This window comes from Micropterus salmoides, unplaced genomic scaffold, assembly GCF_014851395.1.
Source record: "Micropterus salmoides isolate LMB-PRFRI ecotype aquatic unplaced genomic scaffold, ASM1485139v1 Ms_hic_scaffold_10, whole genome shotgun sequence".
NCBI classification, from domain to species: Eukaryota; Metazoa; Chordata; class Actinopteri; order Centrarchiformes; family Centrarchidae; genus Micropterus; species Micropterus salmoides.
Genome location: NW_024040041.1, coordinates 20,577,904 through 20,598,246, shown reverse-complemented (window position 1 = coordinate 20,598,246; position 20,343 = coordinate 20,577,904). Strand labels below are relative to the sequence as shown.

The window sequence follows — 20,343 nt, the reverse complement described above, 5'->3', positions numbered from 1 at the left end:
CAAGATGTCAGAAACGGGTTTCCTTCAGTCTTGCTTATGGTTCAGTTTGACATTCTACTTTAATAGGTAGGCCAATCAGGATATTACAGAGGAAAATGTTTTAAACATAAAGCTGTACTGTCTTGAACCAATTTCTTATAGATGCATTTTAAAAGACAGTGCTGACAGCACCAATAACACATATTTAGCTGGTTTAAATCAATTGTATTTTGTCATGTTTTACTGAGACCCCAAAAAGAAGTAATGAGTCATTTTCTGTGTAAAACCTGTGAAACATGTCATCAGTTCAAAATCATGTTCATCAATTTTTATAAAATTAGTAAAAGTTATGAAGTACTTGTGATACTTCATGACTACAAGCTGATAATTAATTGTTAAATCTGTTTACGAGCTGTTGAAGAGGCCCTGAGTCTCCAACATTAGTGTTAAACTATAAGACAGGCAACATGTGAAATGTTTATCATTTGTTACTTACTTGTTTTTGATTTAATCAATGTTAATTTTGAAGTATAAAATGATGAGATGACGTGTTTATGAACCTAATGATCAACATGAATATTTAACACGTATATTTGTCCCCATGGACAAGAATGAGTCTCTATGATTATCTTTGTTTATCACTCATTGGTGCTTTTTTACTGTACTGATCCAGTGCAAATGAAAAGAACACAATACAAACCTGAAAACAAAAAAGGACTTATTCTTCTACTGTTATTGCTCATGTTGGGTATTAGAGAGCAATATTTCATGTGTCAAAGACTCAAAAAGCAGAAGTAGTTAGTGAGGAGGTTTTTGTCACAGTGTAAATCACTGTGATACACGCTCCTTAGCAGAGTTGTCCCATGTATCACAGTAATAGACAGCAGAGTCTCCTGCCTCTGACCGCTTAATGATGAACTGGTAATCTATGTTTGATGAGGATTTAGAGTTGAATCGGTCTGAGGAGAATCCTGATCCAAAGCTGGGTGAACTGTGACTATGGTAAAATCTCAGGACATACTGAGGAGCTTCACCAGGAACCTGTTTATACCAATTGACATAATATCCATCATCTCTCCGAATGTTGCAGTTGAGAACAACCTCTTGTCCTGTAGAAACTGTGTGGACAGCAGGCGTCTGGGTCAGCACCTTCACTGCATCAACATCTGTCAACATACACAGAAAAATACATGAGTGAAAGGTTTCTGTGTGAAAATATGGGCTATAAAAAGGAATGAGAAGAATCTCTTACATGTTAGAGCAGTGATGAGAGTGCAGAGGATCCCCAGCATGGTGTCAGTGTGTGGTGTAAACGTCCCTTACTGTCCAGCTGAGAGGTGAGCAGGGTTGGAGTGTGAGGAGAAGAGAGACTGAAGCTTATAAAGACACTGAGGAGAGGAGAAGTGGAGGAAGAGGAGGAGTTTCTACACCCAACACTGTTTTCATTCATGAATCCAGATGTGTCTTCACGTTAATTATTTCTTTGTTGGATTTTTCTAAAAAAGAACTGATCACACTGCTCCTTCATTTGTTTATAGTTAAATGTTACATTGGACTCATCTGGTTGTAAATGAGTTCAGTAAACGGGAGTGAATCATGAGGAAACATGGTGTGAATGCAGATATTTATTTCATTCTTCAGTTTTACACTTTTTAAAGTTATCATGTTTAACGTTTATCCAGTTTATTCTGAAGAATCTTTTGGAAACATAAATCTCAGAATCTAGATGATCTGTCACATTTTATTTGATCAGATTTCAGCTGTGTGCAAGAGAGCAGGCTGTTTTTATAATATTTGTGTAAGTAAGTGATCTTTTTGTTGTTACTGTTGCCTTTTGAGCCCTGTTGGTGTCCTTTTCATCAATAGCCTTAAACATGCTAGGTTATTATGTTTGTTAAAGATATTTCTTAGGGGGCTAAATTGATGTTACAGGGAAAGGTAAGACAGGTCTAGCTTGGAGTCATTAGCTGACCCCACAAGTGTTCACTGACCTTCCAGCTCTAATTATTTCTCTCATATAACTGTCCTTGTTAAGGACACAGTTAGACTGGTAAGGTAGAGACAGTAGCTCAGGCGTCAGGCTAGCAGATACCAGTGTTCTCTGGGAATCTTAGAAGGTTGGATCTTACAAGAATGTTTCCAAGACCTTACTGGCTCCACAGATTAGAGTTCAACTCATGGATAGTAAAATATTTCAATATGACGTAGCATTGGAATCTAAACATCAGACAGACTGACTGGCACTATGTAGACAGTGTTGGATGTGGTTTGAAGGACACACAATGTGTCTTCATTTGAACCAATAAACAATAGTCTCTCGAGGGATGAACAGTAACTTTATTTGGACACCTAATGAATCTCTGGAGGTCTAGGAAGGATGAATATCCTCAGACAGGAAGCATACTTCAGATTTGGTGTGGGCAATGCATGTTTTAACACGTTGGATGCTGACACTGTATCTCCTCTGTCGGGCTCAATAAAAAATGCTACAGTATGTTAAGTCATCATCAGTCTTCTTCATCACACCTGAACCTGGCTCATTATATTTCTTCAACAAATGTTAGCAAGAAATCAATTAGGGATGATCACATACTAAACATAATTTAATCTGTTTTCAGGTTAATTTTTTCTTTCAGTTGTATATTACACCAAGTGTAAACAGTGTTCTGTAATAAACAGTGTGTAGAGTTTTTCTAACTGTTTATCTCTCATCTCAGCTTTATCGCCTTCCCATTAACTTGCTCTCACTGAAGTAACATGCTCCATATTAATGAAAACTCCAGCGTTTCATTCACTGGAAACACAACATGAATCACTAAATCTATATGACATGTTCTCATTGGAGGTGTAGCATTTTCATTCAGTTGTGTTTCTGCTGTAGAAGACTTAACTTTCAGTGTTCATAACTTTTGGTTGCCAGATGATCTTTGGTCCTGTTCATGAAGAAGGAAAAATGCAACAGGATTTATATTTTTTTACAAGTGTTTGTGTAACAATCATCACTACATGTGCACTTGACAGCTTGTATGAAGACATACTGTATTTATTACATCTGAATTTAGATCAACAAAAGGGCATCTGCTGCAAACTTTTTAAACGCTGTATGATGAGTGGCAAGAGACACAAAATTTAGTAAAAACAATGAGTTTCATAGATGACAACTTGTGTATTAGTGGTTTATATTTACTAGTAAGCATATAGGCTGTTTTTGTATTAAAGCATGTACACATGAGACGATGTATTTGCCACTTGGAAAACTGGTAAACACAGTAGGCCTATACTGCCACTAGGAAAGATCTGAGAATTTATTTGAGAATCGGATAAAAGAAGTTATCTTCACTCCCAGTCAATGTGTATCAGCAGGTCAAAAAGCAGAAGTGTTTGTGAGGAGGTTTTTGTCACAGTGTAAATCACTGTGATGCGTACTCTTTCACAGAGCTGTCCCATGTTTTACAGTAATAGATTGCTGAGTCTCCCTCCTCCACGTTGTTGATGATCAAACGATAATCTGATTGAGACTGATGAGTAGATGTGAACTTGGGAGATGAGAAACCAGAGCCATATTCTGGAGAGCTCAAACTTCGATAAAAAAATAAGACAAACTGTGGAACTCCTCCAGGAATCTGTTTATACCAACGAGCTCCACTTTCAGTAACAGTCCCCAGGTTACAGTCCATGGTGGCTGTCTCTCCTTTCCTTAGCATCACAACAGGAGGCTTCTGTGTCACCACCGTCACACCACTCACACCTGGAAACAACAAGATGACATGGAGTCAAGAGAAACACAGACTGATGAATCCAACATGAGGTCAAAGCTGCAGTAAGTCAGCCTCCTTACATGTTAGAGCAGTGATGAGAGTGCAGAGGATCCCCAGCATGGTGTCAGTGTGTGGTGTAAACGTCCCTTACTGTCCAGCTGAGAGGTGAGCAGGGTTGGAGTGTGAGGAGAAGAGAGACTGAAGCTTATAAAGACACTGAGGAGAGGAGAAGTGGAGGAGGAGGAGTTTCCACACCCAAAACTGATTTCATTCACAAATCCAGTTGTGTTTTCACATTAATTTTCTCTTTGTTGGATTTTTCTATAAAGAACTGATCACACTAAAAATACTCCTTCATTTGTTTATAGTTTAATTTTAAATTGGACTCATCTTGCTTTAAATAAGTCCAGTAAACAGGAGTGAATCATGAGGAAACCTGGTGTGAATGCAGATATTTACTTCAGGATTCAGGTTTCCACTTTTTAAATTCTGTTCCAATAAAATCTAGGTTATTATGTTTAATGTTCATCCAGTTTATTCTGATGAATCTTTTGGAAACATAAATCTCAGAATCTAGATGATCTGTCTGGTGAGTTTAGTATTTGATCATATTTCAGCTTCAGACTGTTTTTACAATATTTGTGTAAATAAATGAAGTTGTGCTGTTGCTGTCCTTTTCATCAATATTAGCCTTAATATAAGGATTAAGGTCATTAGCTGACACCACAACTGTGTGTTCACTGACCTTCCAGCTCTAGTTCTTTCTCCCATGTAACTGTCCTTGACAGGGAGACAGATGTCAGGCTTGCAGATATCAGTGTTCTCTGGGAATCTTACAAGGTTGAATCTTACAAGAATGTTTCCAAGACCTTACTGGCTCCACAGATTAGAGTTCAACTCACGGGTAGTAATAGATTTCTATGTGACATAGTATTGGAATCTAAACATCAGAAGACTGACTGGCACTATGTAGAAAGTGTTGCATGTGGCTTGAAGGACACACAACGTGTCTTCATTTGAACTAATAACCAAAAGACTCAAACATGTTTAGCGCGATGAACAATTACCTTATTTTGACAGTGAATCTCTGTAGGTCCAGGAAGGATAAATTTCCCCAGACAGGAAGCATACTTCAGATTTGGTGTGGGCATTGCATGTGATTACACGCTGGATGCTGACACTGTATCTCCATTGTTGGGATCAATAAACCATGTTATGTTAAGTAAGTCTTCATCAGTCTCCCTTCATCACAGCTGAACCTGGCTCACAATATTTCTAATAACAAATGTTAGCAAGAAAACAATTAGAAATGATCAAACACTAAATATAATTTCATCTGTTTTTGGGTTCATGTTTTCTTTCAGCTGTACATTACAGTAAGTGTAAACAGTGTTCTATAATAAACAGCGTGTAGAGTTTATGTAACTGTTTATCTCTCATCTCAGTTTTATCACCTTTCCATTAACTTGCTCTCACTGAAGTAGCATGCTCCATATTAATGAAAACTCCAGCTTTTCATTCATTGGAAACACAACATGAATCACTAAATCTATATGACATGTTGTCAGGTAAATGCGTTTTCATTTGGTTGTGTTTCTGTTGTAGAAGACTTAACTTTCAGTCTTTTGGTTGCCAGATGATTTGGTCATCATGATTTTGGTCCTCTTCATAAAGAAGGAAAAATGAAACTGGATTTATGATAAAAGTTTGTGTGTGTGTAACAATCATCACTACATGTTGTTACATTAATATTTAGTATATACAATTGTTTCTTAACAGTAAATGATTGATGATCTCTCTCTCTCTATCTCTCTTTCTCTTCAATTCAAATGAGCTTTATTGGCATGAATGTGTAACAACAGCATTGCCAAAGCATCATACGTACAACATAAGAACAATCAACCCCATACATTTCATTACATTATAATACCATCATTACATTCTCTCTCTCTCTCTCTCTCTCTCTCTCTCTATCTTCTCCCTGTACACCAACAGCTGCACCTCCAGTCACCAGTCTGTCAAGCTCCTGAAGTTTGCGGTTGACACCACCCTCACAGGGCTCATCTCAGGGGGGGATGAGTCCGCCTACAGGTGGGAGATCGACCATCTGGTGACCTGGTGCAGCCAGGACAGTCTGGAGCTCAACGCTCTGAAGACCGTGGAGATGGTCATGGACTTCAGAAAGAGCACAGCCCCACCCTCCCCCATCATCCTGTGTGACTCCCCAGTCACCACTGTGGACTCCTTCCGCTTCCTGGGCACCATCATCTCCCAGGACCTCAAGTGGGAGCTGAACATCACCTCCATCACCAAGAAGGCCCAGCAGAGGATGTACTTCCTGCGGCAGCTGAAGAAGTTCAGCCTGCCAAAGACAATGATGGTGCATGGTTTTTGTCACAGTGTAAATCACTGTGATACTCCTTAGCAGAGCTGTCCCATGTTTGACAGTAATAGACTGCTGAGTCTCCCTCCTCCACATTGTTGATCATTAGTCAATAATCTGATTGAGACTGATGAGTAGATGTGAACTTGGGAGATGAGAAACCAGAGCCATATTCTGGAGAGCTCCAGCTGTGATAAAACCTCAGTACATACTGAGGAACTCCTCCAGGAATCTGTTTATACCAGCGAGCAGCATCGTTAGTAACAGTCCCCAGGTTACAGTCCATGGTGACTGTCTCTCCTTTCCTCAGCGTCACAACAGGAGGCTTCTGTGTCACCACCGTCACACCACTCACACCTGGAAACAACAAGATGACATGGAGTCAGGAGAAACACACAGACTGATGAATCCAACATGAGGTCAAAGCTGCAGTAAGTCAGCCTCCTTACATGTTAGAGCAGTGATGAGAGTGCAGAGGGTCCCCAGCATGGTGTCAGTGTGTGCTGAGAATGGCCTTGTAACTTGGAAAGTGAGCTTACTGCTGACAGATTAGAGGGTTTGGAGGATGAGGAGAGGAGGTGCTGGAGGAGCAATTTAATACAACACTGAAACTGAGAGTGACTGACAGGAGGAGGAGCTTTGCTCACATCTGCATGGTTTGTCACACTTGTTGGTCTCTTATCTTCTGTAAAGGGAAAAGTAAACTTTCTGTCTCATTAATTGTCAATGTAGGCCATGTCTCTCCCGAACCCAACATATTACAACATCGAGAGTTTGTTTCTTTCCTAAAAAATGATTCATAAATGTGATTGGTTTTGAGAAAGTATTTTTTGTTGTTGTTGTAATTACACACATGTTTTCATATTTTCACAAGAAACATCTACTGCAGGATATATTCTTTGACTCTGCACACATGAGCATAATTCATACCCATTAGAGATAAACCAAAAGTTAATAATGAAACCATCAGTGTGTTTCCAGTCAGAGACGGTTCCCTCTGATTGTACAGAGAGCTGACACTTGATCTCTTCATTTACATGGAGCTATAAATAAGGAGAGGAGGCCTGCAGGTTAGGTTAACGTTAAATGGATTCTCCTGAATGAGAAGCACCAAAATTTCCTCTGCCTGGGATTGACGGGGAAATGAAAAAAAGAAAAGAAAAAAAATTCTTATCTCAAGTTCACAGGAAAACAACATTCATTATCTCAAGATAATTATTCCGTTATCACAGGAAAACGGAGTAAAAAAATGTTTGAATTGTTGGCTGCTTAGGGCTTCCTTAGAATATAAAAGGAGAGTAATCCTTTTATTTTTATTTACTTTTATAGCTCTTACGGTGTGTTCAGGTTTATGGAGCTACAGTATTGTCCTACACTAAACAAAATTATAAATGCAACACTTTTGTTTTTGCCCCCATTCATCATGAGCTAGTCGTGATGAATGGGGGCAACATCTGCATGGTTTGTCACATTTCTTAATCTCATATCGTCTATTTGCTTATATGATTTACATGTGTTTAATGTTTTAACAGGAGACATCTAATGCAGGATATAAGCTTTGGCTCTGCACACTTGAACATAATTCACACACATTAGAAGTAAACTCTGCTGACACTTGACCTCTTCATTTACATGGAGCTATAAATAAGGAGAGGAGGCCTGCAGGTGCATCCGGGGAAGGAAGAGAGGGAGGAGTAGAGAGGTGATGCTTCACTGACGGAGGATGAAAACTCAGTTTCATTTGCTCATTTTTTCAGATTTTTCTAATGTCTCAAACCACTGCAAGTAACCAGATAATAAGAAATATTAATCAAGTTTAATAACAAAAGCATGTATTAACAATGTTGTTTCTTCATTTGCAGTAATTCCTTTTCCTAAATTGTACACGCAGAGCTCAGTAACAAGATAAAAAATTTGAAGCACAATAATATAGAAATATGTCTACCATCTGTGTTTCTCTGACTCAGCTGTGAGGAACATTAAAATCGCCATAGAATTTGGTGTAAAGATATTGCAGTTAAAACACTGTTTAAACTGTCGTAAGTACAAATAAGCACAAACTTGTTTAATTCACAATGTTTTTTGCTGAATGAGTCTCACTCAGTTCTAGTTCAGTGACGGTGGAGAACGGTATTTTGTTAACTTATAGAAAATATTCTAATCATAGGCCATAAATTCAGTATATACGTCCCACCCTCAATGACTTAAACCTCCTCCTTACATCACAAGACACAACAGTTTGTGCCACAATCATCAATTTGCACCACATGGAATGTAAGCAAATTATTCTCATTACACTGATATTTCCTCATTTTCTTTCTACCAGAAATCTCTTTTCCTCTTAAAGCTGTTTTGGTTACTGCTGACTACACAGTTGATCTGTGCGGAGGTGAAGCCAGCAACGTTCCTCCTCTGATAGACATATGGTGTCACCAGCTGCTTTTTCAGTTCATGTCCCAGTGAGTAGTTTTGCATTTCAAATGCACAACCAACATGAAGAGACTGCTGTCACCAGTGCACCAATATATGTGTGTGTGTGTGTGTGTGTGTGTGTGTGTGTGTGTGTGTGTGTGTGTGAAAATATACTTAATCAAACATACTGATATTAGTAAGCTGAGTCAACACATTTGTATTTAGATTATTTGTAAGTAGATTTGGATGTTTATGTTGAATGTATATGAGGAAGTTAGAAATCGATGCTCAGTTGCTTCATTCTTTGTTGAGAAGAAGTGTTTGTGAGGAGGTTTTTGTCACAGTGTAATTCACTGTGATACCCACTCATTAACAGAGCTGTCCCATGTTTGACAGTAATAGACTGCTGAGTCTCCCTCTTCCACATTGTTGATGATCGAACGATAATCTGATTGAGACTGATGAGTAGATGTGAACTTGGGAGATGAGAAACCAGAGCCATAGGTTGGAGAGCTTGAGCTGTGATAAAACCTCAGTACATACTGAGGAACTCCTCCAGGAATCTGTTTATACCAGCGAGCAGCATCGTCAGTAACAGTCCCCAGGTTACAGTCCATGGTGGCTGTCTCTCCTTTCCTCAGCGTCACAACAGGAGGCTTCTGTGTCACCACCGTCACACCACTCACACCTGGAAACAACAAGATGACATGGAGTCAAGAGAAACACACAGACTGATGAATCCAACATGAGATCAAAGCTGCAGTAAGTCAGCCTCCTTACATGTTAGAGCAGTGATGAGAGTGCAGAGGGTCCCCAGCATGGTGTCAGTGTGTGCTGAGAATGGCCTTGTAACTTGGAAAGTGAGCTTACTGCTGACAGATTTGAGGGTTTGGAGGATGAGGAGAGGAGGTGCTGGAGGAGCAATTTAATACAACACTGAAACTGAGAGTGACTGACAGGAGGAGGAGCTTTGCTTACTTTGCTTGCTTCTGTAAAGGGGAAAGTCTTTTCTGTCTTTATTATTGTCAAAGTAGATGAAAACCTTTTATTTGTACAGTGCAACAATATCTGGTTTGTTGCATTTGTTACTAAATAATAACCTCCTGTGTTAAACCACAGGGTTTTCATTTCATCAACCCATCGTGATACCTTTTGTAGTATAGTATTGTTAAGATGGCTTAATTATTTATTTATTTTGGTTGTGACGGAGAGGAAACAATGAACAGGTGAATTGTTTTTGCTCTCCAAAATTCATCAAGATGTCAGAAACAGGGTTTCTTTCAGTCTTGCTTATGATTCAGTTTGAAATTCTACTTAAATAGGGAGGCCAATCAGGATATTACAGACAGGAAAACCATTTTAAGCACAAAGCTGTACTTTCTCATACCGATTTCTTATAGATGCATAGTAAAAGAAGATAAAAAATAGTGTGATTAAAGATTCTAATAAATATATCAGGTTCATATATCATTAATCAGAGGGTTGGTGAGTAGCACAATGTGAAGTACTTTGTCCTTCTAAAGTTGACAAATGCTCAAAGTGCACTCCATTTACAATGTACAATGTAGATTAATATAACTTTACCTTTTTTTTTTATTATTAATCTATATTTTTTATTTTCTTGGGTAAAACAACTCAAATACAAACAATGGTCATACAATGTTAATTAATGTTAAAACAAGTATTTATATATTGTATTATATCAGAATTATAGATTATCTTTTCGGCCTTATGTCACTTTGTAGCCAGCTATTAATACACACAGAGCAGCAGGATGACAGGGAGATAATTTGACACATGCTGCCATCTTGTGGTTGAAAGTGACTTTGTACAAAGAAGCAAAGATAAATACATTTTCAGAGATAAAAAAAAAAGTTCCATCATCTTTTCTACACCATGCATCACTAAACCAGTCTTTATTATGTGACCTCTTCTCACATCACACTCATCAATAAAAAACTAATCATTGTCTTCTGAAAAATATATAAACATATCAGCTCTTGTTTGATACATCAGCATTAGTGAATAAAAACAGCATATGACTAAGGTCTCTGTGGCCCTCTCCTCCTCGCTCTGATATGTGTTGGCTCCTTGATAATCCCCCTGCCGGGACCCCTCATCTGTGCTCGCAGTGGAGACCTCAGACCGACGCTGGGGGGAATCCTCTGCACGGGACGCTGAGGCCGAGTGAATCTGCCGTCCTTGAGGTCATCCACAAAACCCTCCACACTGTCAAACTTTGTGGTGAGCCTCCCCAGCTCGTCTTTTAGAGTGTTAAACTGCCTGTAGAGGTCTGTCAGAGCGTCTGACAGAGGCTGGATCCTGGGCACACAAAGAGACATTTGGGAAAGTACAAATGAAGTAAATCATGTCAGCGTTCGAATGACCAGTCAAAGAGCTTTGGCCCCGTAATGTTCCACAAGCTCACATCAAACAGGAACATTGTTTATTGTCATAACCAAGAGGAGAACCGAGTCAAATTGGCACCATGAACATGAAAGTCACGGCATGCTGTTAAGCAGGAACAGCCCCATCATCTGCAGGAAACATCAGGATAACAGACTAAAAGGAAGTCCCTTAAAAAAAAGAAATAGCAGATCTTTGCACCAAATTGAAGAAAGGACACTGATCCTGCAGTTCAGCTGAAATGGTTACTCAGACTTAACTGTTAGTATCATGGTCCTGAGCGTGAACTCCAAAAAAGTAAAGGTTCAGTGACTTGCAGTAATATCATCAGAACACAAGGCTGAAACATTTCCCGTACTATTTTGGCACAGTCTACCTTGTGAGGTCATTTTTAAAGCAGAGTCGGCCTCGTGTGGTCCAGAGCAATCACTGATCACATTACTGGCTCTGACAGGTCAGTGGTCATGCGCAAAGCAGAACAGAAGTTACATAATTCCTAATTTCGTACCACTGCAAGGAACACTAAAATGTTCACTGATGTCATTGAATGTTGTTATTCTTGCACATTTCAAACCTCTCTTACTCAACATTTCAACTTTCTGTTTTCTCTTCTTGTTCTTGCTTCTCCCATCACTGCAATTTACAATCGGTCCTGTCAAAAGCCAGTGTGACCCACCTGTTGTATTCAGGCAGGACAGAGGCGTGGTCATTGATCAGGAGGTCTTTCAGTTGGGTTACGATGGCATATTTCCAGTTGTCCAGTACCTGGGTCAGGTTGGAGCAAGTGTTGCGGCTGGTGTGTTCTGCTGAAGACAGACATTTAAAAGATGTAGTATGATGTATTACCATTCCTGTAAATTTAACCTAAAACACTGATGCCTTTGAAAAGAAACCTGTTTGCTAATCATCAACAGACAACAGGAACATCAAGAGTGACAACACATAGGTCCTGACCTTTAGGGTCCCGTAATGAGGTTTCCTGTTTCCATTTCTGAGCTCCACATGTTAAGATCACGCAGAGCAGGACCAGAACCCCCTTTGTCCTCATCTTGCTGACTAACGAAAACAGAAGTAGAGGAATACAGAGAAACAGAAACAAATGTATATAAAAGTGATGCTCGGCAAGCTTAGTAAGACACACTTTTACTTGACGTTTAATTATTTTTATTGAAGATACTAGGAAATCTGGATGATAGCATATAGATTGGCTTTGGGTTTTACTACACCTTTCTTTGAAGTAGTGAAGGGGGTCTTTCCAGGTCACAGCAGCAGAACACGCTCTGGAGTACGATCCTTCAACCGTGACACACTAAGAAAACATGACCAGGGCAGCGCTCTCCTTATAACTGCCTCCCTAATCTCCCAGAGCCATTCCCCCACCTGCTCCCACCCACTTCAGTGATGCAGGGCTGTGACACACTCTGTTCCTTTAGAGCATGCATACACAGACACATAACATGGCAGCCAAAGGCAAAGCTCCCCAACGTGTGCACACACACGCTTTCCATTTCAGTCTCCAATGTGTCTTGCAGACTGTGCATCTACTACAATGATAAATAACCCACAGAACCTGAATGGGAGGTCCCGATAATCCCCTATCTACTGCACTCCTTATGGGCTCTAATCCAGAGGAGGTGTTTGATGTAGCTGGATGGCTTCAGCATAGCATTCTTACTGCCTACTGTAATACAATCTGCTCAACATCTGGGCTACGACAGACCAAGCCAGCAATGGTCCCTTTAACGGTCAGGGGTGATGAAGCTGAAAATAAGGGGATGAAAACACACTTTGTTTAGAGTCACTCATTAATAAAATAGTCTATTTTAGAGAATATTTAGTAGTTTTCCTCACTCTGGGGCTGCAGAAGACAAGTTCTTATTATCAATTTTAAAACAGCTGTTAAAAAACTTACAACCCTGAAAAGTCCACTCGCCCCTAAACTGCCAACATCTTGAACTCAAATGATAAAAATAATTAGTCTAAATAATTTATGTGGCAATAACATCACTGCTGATGGAGGATGATGCAACACATTTGTGTCACGTAGTTTCACTGCTAAGAGTAATTCCTTTTATCTATAATCTGGACAGTTTTGGGCAGACAAGTGCAGCTGGACCCAAAGGAAGTAGAAAAATATATTTCACCAAAGCACATTTTCATTCATTTTTAAATACCGGGCAAAAGGAGAGCCTTTCCTTTGTCGGCTCTGAAATGAAATACCTTTTGTGGCAAGAAATTCCAGCTCTGATCTATTCCAGATCAGAGCTCCTTATTCCATTTGAAAGGCTATTCATGCTGCTGCATCCTGTGCTGATGTCTGCAGACAGTATTGATATATGGCACGAGGTTTTCCATCACTGCTGGAAAAGAATCTGACTGAGTAAAAGTCCCTGCCATCTGCACCAACTTTAAACCAATACAGGCAACCTTCTGTACTGCATGCTGTAATGAACATCATGCCATCTGTACCATACATCTTCAGTGCTGACATGACTGAATTGGATTTCATTCAAACAGTAGGAACTTAATAGTCCGTGAAGGAAATGATTTATAAACAAGGAAACTGTGGGATTTATGAGATTTCACCTGACACCCAGCTGATAATCTAGTCTGTCAGCAAACAGTCACAGTAAATTAGTTGATTTGTAAATCTGGAATGATCTTACTAGATGTTAACCCCAATTTATGTAGATTCAAAATTGACATTTAAGTGTAACTTTTTTTGATGGTTTATCTTTTGATCATGACAGACTAAAGTTCATTGTACATCCTCAGCTTATTATTTTCCACTACATCAGTGGAAATGTGCAGTAGCAGCAGCGCAGTGAGAGAAGGTATGTCACTTATGTGCAGTGGATGAATTACTGAGCAACACCTCGGGGCACAAATACTCCACTATGAGTACAAGTCATGCATTCTAAACCTTACCAAAGCGTGACTACCAAAGGATCCGCATAAAAAGGTACCAAAAGTAAAAGTACCTATTATGCAGCAGAATGGCCGCTGTTACAGTTAACGTTGGATTATTGCTGCTGATTATTTTTACAGCATTTTAAATTGTGGCTGGTCAAAGTAAATACTTCACTTTTTATGTTTTATCTGTAACAATGCATCATAGTTTATGAGCTGATCATATGTTTTGAATGTAAATCCTTCACGGTAAACAGTAAAGATTGCAGAAAAATGTAGTAGAGTATTATATTTGCGTATGAAATGCAATAATGTAGAAGCATAAAATATCATAAAATGCCGATATTCTAGTGAAGCACCTCGAATAAACATCTAAAATTGCCTACCGCCACTGGTCACTATGTATCTTTATAGAACAGCGAATGGTTAAAGGTACTTGCTAAGATTGTATCCAGCTACAGGCGCCCCGCCTCACACATTAATCTGCTATGTCAAGAAGGCAAAACTCTGACTTCCTCATTTATCTGTAAGGTCCGCAACAAGTGTGACAAATCATAATTTGTTATTCTGTTAATGCACATTAATATGGAAACAGATTTATGGCAGCGCTAATGAGTGTTATAGCCCCATCTGGAGTCAGCCACCAGTCAGTCTCAGGCCCAGCCTGCAGCAGTAGACCGACTGCCTTCCAGCTCCCTGCAGCTAAGTCCAGCAGAGCCAGAGGAAAGAATGACAGCAGCGGACCAGCAGAGCCAGAGAGTGAGAGAACCAGGTCTCTCTCTGTCTGTTTTTTAACTCACCGTCACATTTGCTCTCTATCACGTGCTGCTTGTTATTGACTCACAGCAGCACCCCCTTTCATGATGACTTTATCAGAGCAATATTATGGATTAAAATTGAAATATATCAGCCAAACAGAAGGTGCGCCATGAGGATTCTCGAGTTTCCTGCTGAGCCACTTGACTGTCAGTGTTTTTAGAAAGAGACAGATGACCAAGAGGATGGTGTCTTGGTGATTATCTTACCTCATATGACTTTTAACAATTATCCCAAAAAGCGTGACACGAGGGATGTAACCAATTAGACTTAGTTTCACACTTGAAAGGAGCTGCTACAATCCTGATCTGGTTTTGATGACACTTAAAGAGAATATGGATCTTCCAACTGACTGGACCAAAATGTATGTGCATCATATGATGAGGTTGACATGTTTACAAGGCAGCAAGTCCTGTTTTCTCTTATGTTGCTGGCTGCCAGTTTCTGTTGCCTCCAGTGTTTGAGCTAAGCTTGGCTAAACACATCCCGGAGCAACTTCTCTAATCAACACAGTTGAAATTCACTTCAGAAATGTTCATGAAATGATCACATTTATTCTCTGTGGGTAGTCTACAAACACCTTTATCAGAGGGAATAAACCTGATAAGTAGCCTACACATGATTGTATTTATAGAGAGTTATCAATAAAAGTGCTATTATCTATACCATTTTTCATTTTTAGTCTGTACCACTATTACCTTTACCTTTATCTGTATTTCTGTGTGGATACTGTATTGCTGCTACTTTTACAATAAAAACTCCCTTTGGGAATGTTTGGTCCACCTCCATTTACATTCTAAGCATTAGATGGATTATTAGAAACACTTTCATGTATTTGTATTATTATTTTACGTGCTATATGAATATGAATCTGCCACAAGACCTTGTGTAGATGACACTTGGCCTGCGTCTTTTAGAATCAGGAGTGTTCACTTCCATCTAGTGGTCACAGAGAGGAACTGCAACTCTACTTTGAATTGGCTAATAGGTTACCGCGTCATCATCAGTATAAATGTTAATAAAATCATTATGTAAAACGAATTATTATTACAACTAACCATACTAAGGCAGTAAGTCAGTATTGGCAATATAATAAATAGCTGCTTTTTGTTATGGCAGAAAATGTTTTCCTCTTACATTTAATCTTTTATGCATGTTCTTTTATTATTATTATTAGTAGTAGTATTGGTTGTTGTTGTTGTTTTTATGTCTTATAGGTATATATTGTTTCTATCCTTAACCTTTCTTTCTTCTATACTTCTTATGTTCGTTTGTCCACATTTACTGGGGTTTAGGTCAGAGCTGTGAGATTGTTTTAGTGTTTTCAAGGAGAGGAGAGGATCTCTGTTCCCCAAAACATAGAAATCTAGACTGTATAAATGATTATGCATCCCTTTCACCAAACAAGAAATTATAAATGAACTAACAGAAATGATCATGGAATTATTTTGTTCAGAGTTGTGGATCCACATGCTAGTGGAACAAGAAAACCCAGGATAGTAGAAAAAACAGAGTGGGAGAGTGTTGCATGGTGATTTGTGTTTCTGCTAAAACACAGTGATAGCCAAGCAGGAGCCTGTAATATGCAGCATTACCAAGCCTGGAACTACTTCTCACTCATCCATAAAAGAAAGCTGCTGTTTGTCGTGGAAATTGTATAGTGCTGTGGAGGGATTAAGCAAATAATTGAGTGCCATAACACTGTTCATGATCATAGCTGCAGCCATGAAATGGATGGACCGAGAAGATTAGCGCAATGTGCTGAGAAATGTTAAATCACTTTAGGTTTCTGTATACATCTCACTCATTATAGCATATTTACGTTTTATGTATATTATCATAACATATTATCAGTTTCCCTGCTGTATCTGACGGATTATTTCCTCTCGATGTACTACGAGAGCCTTTTTTTTTCTTAACTGTGTTGAGATGGTGGGTGGAAACCTTACACGTTGATTGCTCTTTTTTTCCAACTGGCAAAATAAATTCCAGTCAATAATACCAGAGCCAGCAGATTGGTCCTTCTTAGCCAAACAGCCATAACCATGCAATGAAATGATAGCTCACATGATAACAATTAGGAATATATTTTTCTGAGGTTAGATCTGATCTGCATTGAGGGCCTTTGATCTTTTAAGTAGATAATGATAATGTTAATACTCTGTTAATTCTAATAAATATCCCAGCAGCTACTGGATGGATTGCCATGAAATTATAGGCATTCATGTTGAATCCTAATGACTTTGTGATCCCCTGACTTCATCTGGCACCAACTGCAACTCAAAGTTTTCCCTTATCCAATATTTACATGAAAAATTGGCCATTGACTTTTCATCTACCACCACCATGAGGTTCACATTTATGGTTTGGACTGGCATGTCTCGACAACATTTAGATAGGCTGCCGTGGAATTTGGCACATTAAACAGTATTTGAATACCTTGATATTTCCTCACAATGTAATTGAACATTCCTATCAGCCTCAGTTGTACTTTGTGTTTGTAGCTAACTAGCAAATGTTAGCATGCTAACAAACTAAACCAAAAATTATCATGATCAACATTATATCTGTTTCATTGTGAGCTTGTTAGCATATAGACATTAGAATTTACCTTGAAGCACAGCCTGACTGACCTTGTGGGGGCGGGGACCCCCAGGTTGGGAACCACTGCAATAAACAATTAGGAAACCAAGGCAGCTGACCAGGTCGCCACTCAATCATGAACAAAAAAAATGCACATATCAACTTATACATTGTTTTTAACTAAACAATAAGTAATTTTTAGTTTTGTACAGTGTTTTTGTTTCCAAACACACGTTTTCTCTTTAACTACCCACTTATTTTCCAAGTGCAATCAAATTGTTATGTAACACCTTCACATCTCAGATGTTCATGTGTGTAAACCTCACATCAAAATTCTCTTGTTCTAGTCAGACTCCTGCTCTTGAGTCTCTCATACATGCTATGATAAGCATAATCCCCTCAGTGTGACTCTCACATGATGACGAAATCCCACGCCTCGCAGCAGCTAGAGGCTAAACACTGCATGGTGTCTCCACCTCAGCTCACATGCTCCTTTGTTCATACTGTAGCCAATGCCGCCCCTATGTTCATTCTGACCTGGTAGAAGCACAGGGAGAATCATCTCCCGGTGGTTGACAACATGAAGAGATATTTGTTTATAAAAAGGATTCTTTTAATGTGGTCGAGGAGGGACACTACGCAGAATGAGTCCAGTCCGCTCATACCAAAGGTAAGGAGTCCCTTTTGAATCTCTGTTTTTGTTATGTGAGGTTCTTTTCTGAAAATTTGCTACCTTTCTGTGTAGTAAAATGTTTGAGGTAGGTTAAGTTATCTAAAACTATGGTATTTAGTTGCATTCCTGTGTGTCCACAGGCAGACTCTGCAAAAGAGGATTCTGCAGAGCTTGGTCGTGAATTTCACCAATCAGGCCAAGACAATGGACAGGAAGACAACAGACCTATTCATGCAAGTATCCAACCCTACAGATATTCTTTGATGGACTATTTCCTAAAGTACATCCTGTTCCTATTCAATCTGGTGTTCACAATTCTGGGCATGGTGGTTCTTGGTCTGGGGACATGGGGCCTCATCAGCAAAGAGTCGTTTGCTCAGGAGAAGATCGGCAGTATCGGCACCGACCCAATGCTCATACTTGTGACTTTAGGCTTTGTGCTGATGTTGCTCTGCCTGTCAGGCTGCGTGGGCGCCTTAAGAGAAAACTGCTCCTTACTGAAGCTGTTCTCTGCCGCCGTGCTGGTGCTCATCACAGCCCAGGTGCTGACCGCCATTATGGCCTACAGTCTACAAGGTCTGATTGAAAGCTACCTGCATTCAGGGATGTTAGCTGCCATGGTGCGCTACCAGGACGATCTGGATCTGAGGTTCATCATGGACGAGATTCAGACAAATATGCAGTGCTGTGGGGCAGATAACTACCGTGACTGGGAGATCAACATGTGAGTAGAGGGTGACTAACTTGGATATATTTCCAAAAAAAACTGAAGTAAATGTGCTGCTAAGAGTGTTATTGTATATATTTTCCTTTCCTCAGATATTACAACTGCTCAGCTCCAGGAGTGCTGGCCTGTGGGGTCCCTGCGACATGCTGTGTGGACCCTTTGGAGAACGGCACAGTGTGGAACTCTCAGTGTGGTTTAGGAGCCCAGCTGCTGGATGAGTTCACAGCTCAGAGTGTGATCTTCCTGGGCGGTTGCCTGGGGGGAATCTCTCGTTGGATCAAGCAACATGAAGGCCTGATCGGGACAGTTGGAATCGTCGTACTGGGGGTCCAGGTTCTGACTGTGTTCATCACTATGCGGCTGTTAGAAAGCATCCAGTGGCATAAAGTTTACAGATAACATGGGGTGAAGAATATATTGTGTGCTGATATTTAATGAGCGCTAACTGCCTTTGTCATCTGTAGTAAACATAATGTATACCCGACTCAGATGACTGCGCCTGTTTGCCCGTGGAAATGATAAATAACTACTTATTTTGACAAAGAAAATTTCAACATTAAATGTTATGGTGACAGACCAAAGTGCATTATTCAACTGGCAACAAGCCGTGTTTTGATTCAGAAAGAAATTCCATCAACAGAATCAAAAGACCTTTAAAGTTTTAAAGGCCAAGAAGACCTATTTAACATTTTGTTACAAAGACAGCGGTATCTTGCCTAACTCTAAATCTACAGTGTGAGCCCTATACATCTGTTGTACTGTAAAAACCATCACTTCTCCTTGACAATTTGTGGTTTTCTTTCTTTTTTACCCTAGAAAAAGGCCACCGTGCCAGATTGCTGTCAAGTGCTAGCTCATGGTGGGAATTATTGGGTCTCTGTAAATAATATTACAAAGAGTACGGTCTACCTGCTCTATGTGAAAAGTGCAATGAGATAACTTCTGTTATGAACAGGTGCTATATAAATAAAATTTGAATTGAATTAATGCAAAGAGGTCGACATTTTGGGAAACACGCTCTAACACGAGCTAGATGAAAATAATGATATCACTCCATGGCTGTAGTGTAAATATAGATGAATATACAAATGACTCCTCTTTGCTTGGAGTCTTGTTGTCACCATAAGGTTACCAGGCAATCAGAAAAGAAAGTTACTTTTGGACAGAGCCAAGTGACTGCTAGCTGTAGCTTCGCTTTTACCATATAGACGCGAGTGGTGTCATTCTTCTCATCTAACACTCAGCATGACAGCAAAGAAGCATACTTCCCAAATGTCAAACTATTGCTTATCATTATTAAGTATTAGGAAAATGCACAGGATGTATGTTTTTTTGACCCTTTACTGTTCGGATTATTTTGTGGTTCTTACGCTACTCTTTTTGAAAAGGGACAGATAAATCCTTATAATGTAATGTTTCAAACACAGTATCACAGTTTAATAACACAAAGTTTGGCAAAAGCAAGAAATGTTTGAAATTCAAGTCAAAATTGTTGAAAAAAAATTACAAGCTTGATTCTGAATTTTATTAAACATGATGCTGTCAATTGTGCAGAAACTCCATCTTTGAAGTCAGTAACCAAGCATCCACTTACAGCTTCCACTGCAACCTCAGGCAGTGACACATTCAGCATCAGTGGGTGGTGGCAATTAAAATGGCAGCTTGAGAGTCTTACGAAAATTTGAAATATTTAATG

At 39.4% G+C, this 20,343-nt stretch overlaps 3 protein-coding genes and 2 gene segments (V, D, J or C); 1 reads left to right on the top strand and 4 right to left on the bottom strand.

Moving 5' to 3' along the window:
• The window catches only part of LOC119890508 (immunoglobulin lambda-1 light chain-like), a 32,333-nt gene extending 22,917 nt beyond the window's left edge, over positions 1–9,416 (bottom strand). The window contains exons 1-2 of one of the 2 annotated variants that reach the window (XM_038701822.1): positions 9,313–9,416; positions 8,895–9,220 (exon numbers count right to left, since the gene is read on the bottom strand). In XM_038701822.1, the coding sequence (XP_038557750.1) occupies positions 8,895–9,220; positions 9,313–9,352 (366 nt within the window). In that variant the 5' untranslated portion in view covers positions 9,353–9,416. Of the gene's footprint in view, positions 1–819; positions 1,146–1,231; positions 1,349–8,894; positions 9,221–9,312 lie in introns of those variants that run through there. The other variant, XM_038701831.1, reaches the window with a different exon arrangement.
• Positions 2,299–3,940, bottom strand: LOC119890525. The segment is given in 2 exon segments: positions 2,299–3,727; positions 3,818–3,940. Coding segments are annotated over 2 exon segments (378 nt in total).
• Positions 6,169–6,714, bottom strand: LOC119890536. The segment is given in 2 exon segments: positions 6,169–6,477; positions 6,570–6,714. Coding segments are annotated over 2 exon segments (288 nt in total).
• A 710-nt stretch (positions 9,417–10,126) lies between the features above and the next one.
• Positions 10,127–12,409, bottom strand: si:dkey-282h22.5 (uncharacterized protein LOC107988040 homolog). Of its 4 annotated transcripts, none has more exons than XM_038737557.1 (4): positions 12,165–12,409; positions 11,893–11,990; positions 11,615–11,744; positions 10,127–10,854 (listed from the first exon to the last, which is right to left on the bottom strand). In XM_038737557.1, exons 2-4 carry the CDS (start codon positions 11,984–11,986, stop codon positions 10,575–10,577), a joined length of 504 nt encoding a protein of 167 aa, XP_038593485.1. In that variant the 5' UTR covers positions 11,987–11,990; positions 12,165–12,409; the 3' UTR covers positions 10,127–10,574. The 4 variants fall into 4 exon arrangements, with proteins under 4 accessions (XP_038593485.1, XP_038593502.1, XP_038593475.1 ...); XM_038737574.1 differs by having other exon boundaries at positions 11,615–11,741; positions 12,165–12,408; XM_038737547.1 differs by having other exon boundaries at positions 11,893–11,994; positions 12,165–12,405.
• Positions 12,410–17,820: 5,411 nt separating this feature from the next.
• Positions 17,821–19,547, top strand: LOC119890492 (tetraspanin-10). Its single transcript, XM_038701794.1, has 3 exons — positions 17,821–17,917; positions 18,061–18,644; positions 18,740–19,547. The coding sequence occupies exons 1-3, from the start codon at positions 17,828–17,830 to the stop codon at positions 19,044–19,046; spliced, it is 981 nt and encodes a 326-aa protein (XP_038557722.1). The 5' UTR covers positions 17,821–17,827; the 3' UTR covers positions 19,047–19,547.
• The last annotated feature ends 796 nt before the right edge of the window (positions 19,548–20,343 follow it).

Excerpts from the sequence above, each read along its gene's own strand:
- LOC119890492 (XM_038701794.1), top strand. The coding sequence starts at position 17,828 with ATGAAGAGATATTTGTTTATAAAAAGGATTCTTTTAATGTGGTCGAGG. Across the intron at positions 17,918-18,060 it reads CCAGTCCGCTCATACCAAAG|GCAGACTCTGCAAAAGAGGA; the intron begins GTAAGGAGTCCC and ends GTGTGTCCACAG. Across the intron at positions 18,645-18,739 it reads CGTGACTGGGAGATCAACAT|ATATTACAACTGCTCAGCTC; the intron begins GTGAGTAGAGGG and ends TCCTTTCCTCAG.
- si:dkey-282h22.5 (XM_038737557.1), bottom strand. The coding sequence starts at position 11,986 with ATGAGGACAAAGGGGGTTCTGGTCCTGCTCTGCGTGATCTTAACATGT. Across the intron at positions 11,745-11,892 it reads CTCATTACGGGACCCTAAAG|CAGAACACACCAGCCGCAAC; the intron begins GTCAGGACCTAT and ends GTCTGTCTTCAG. Across the intron at positions 10,855-11,614 it reads GTCCTGCCTGAATACAACAG|GATCCAGCCTCTGTCAGACG; the intron begins GTGGGTCACACT and ends TTGTGTGCCCAG.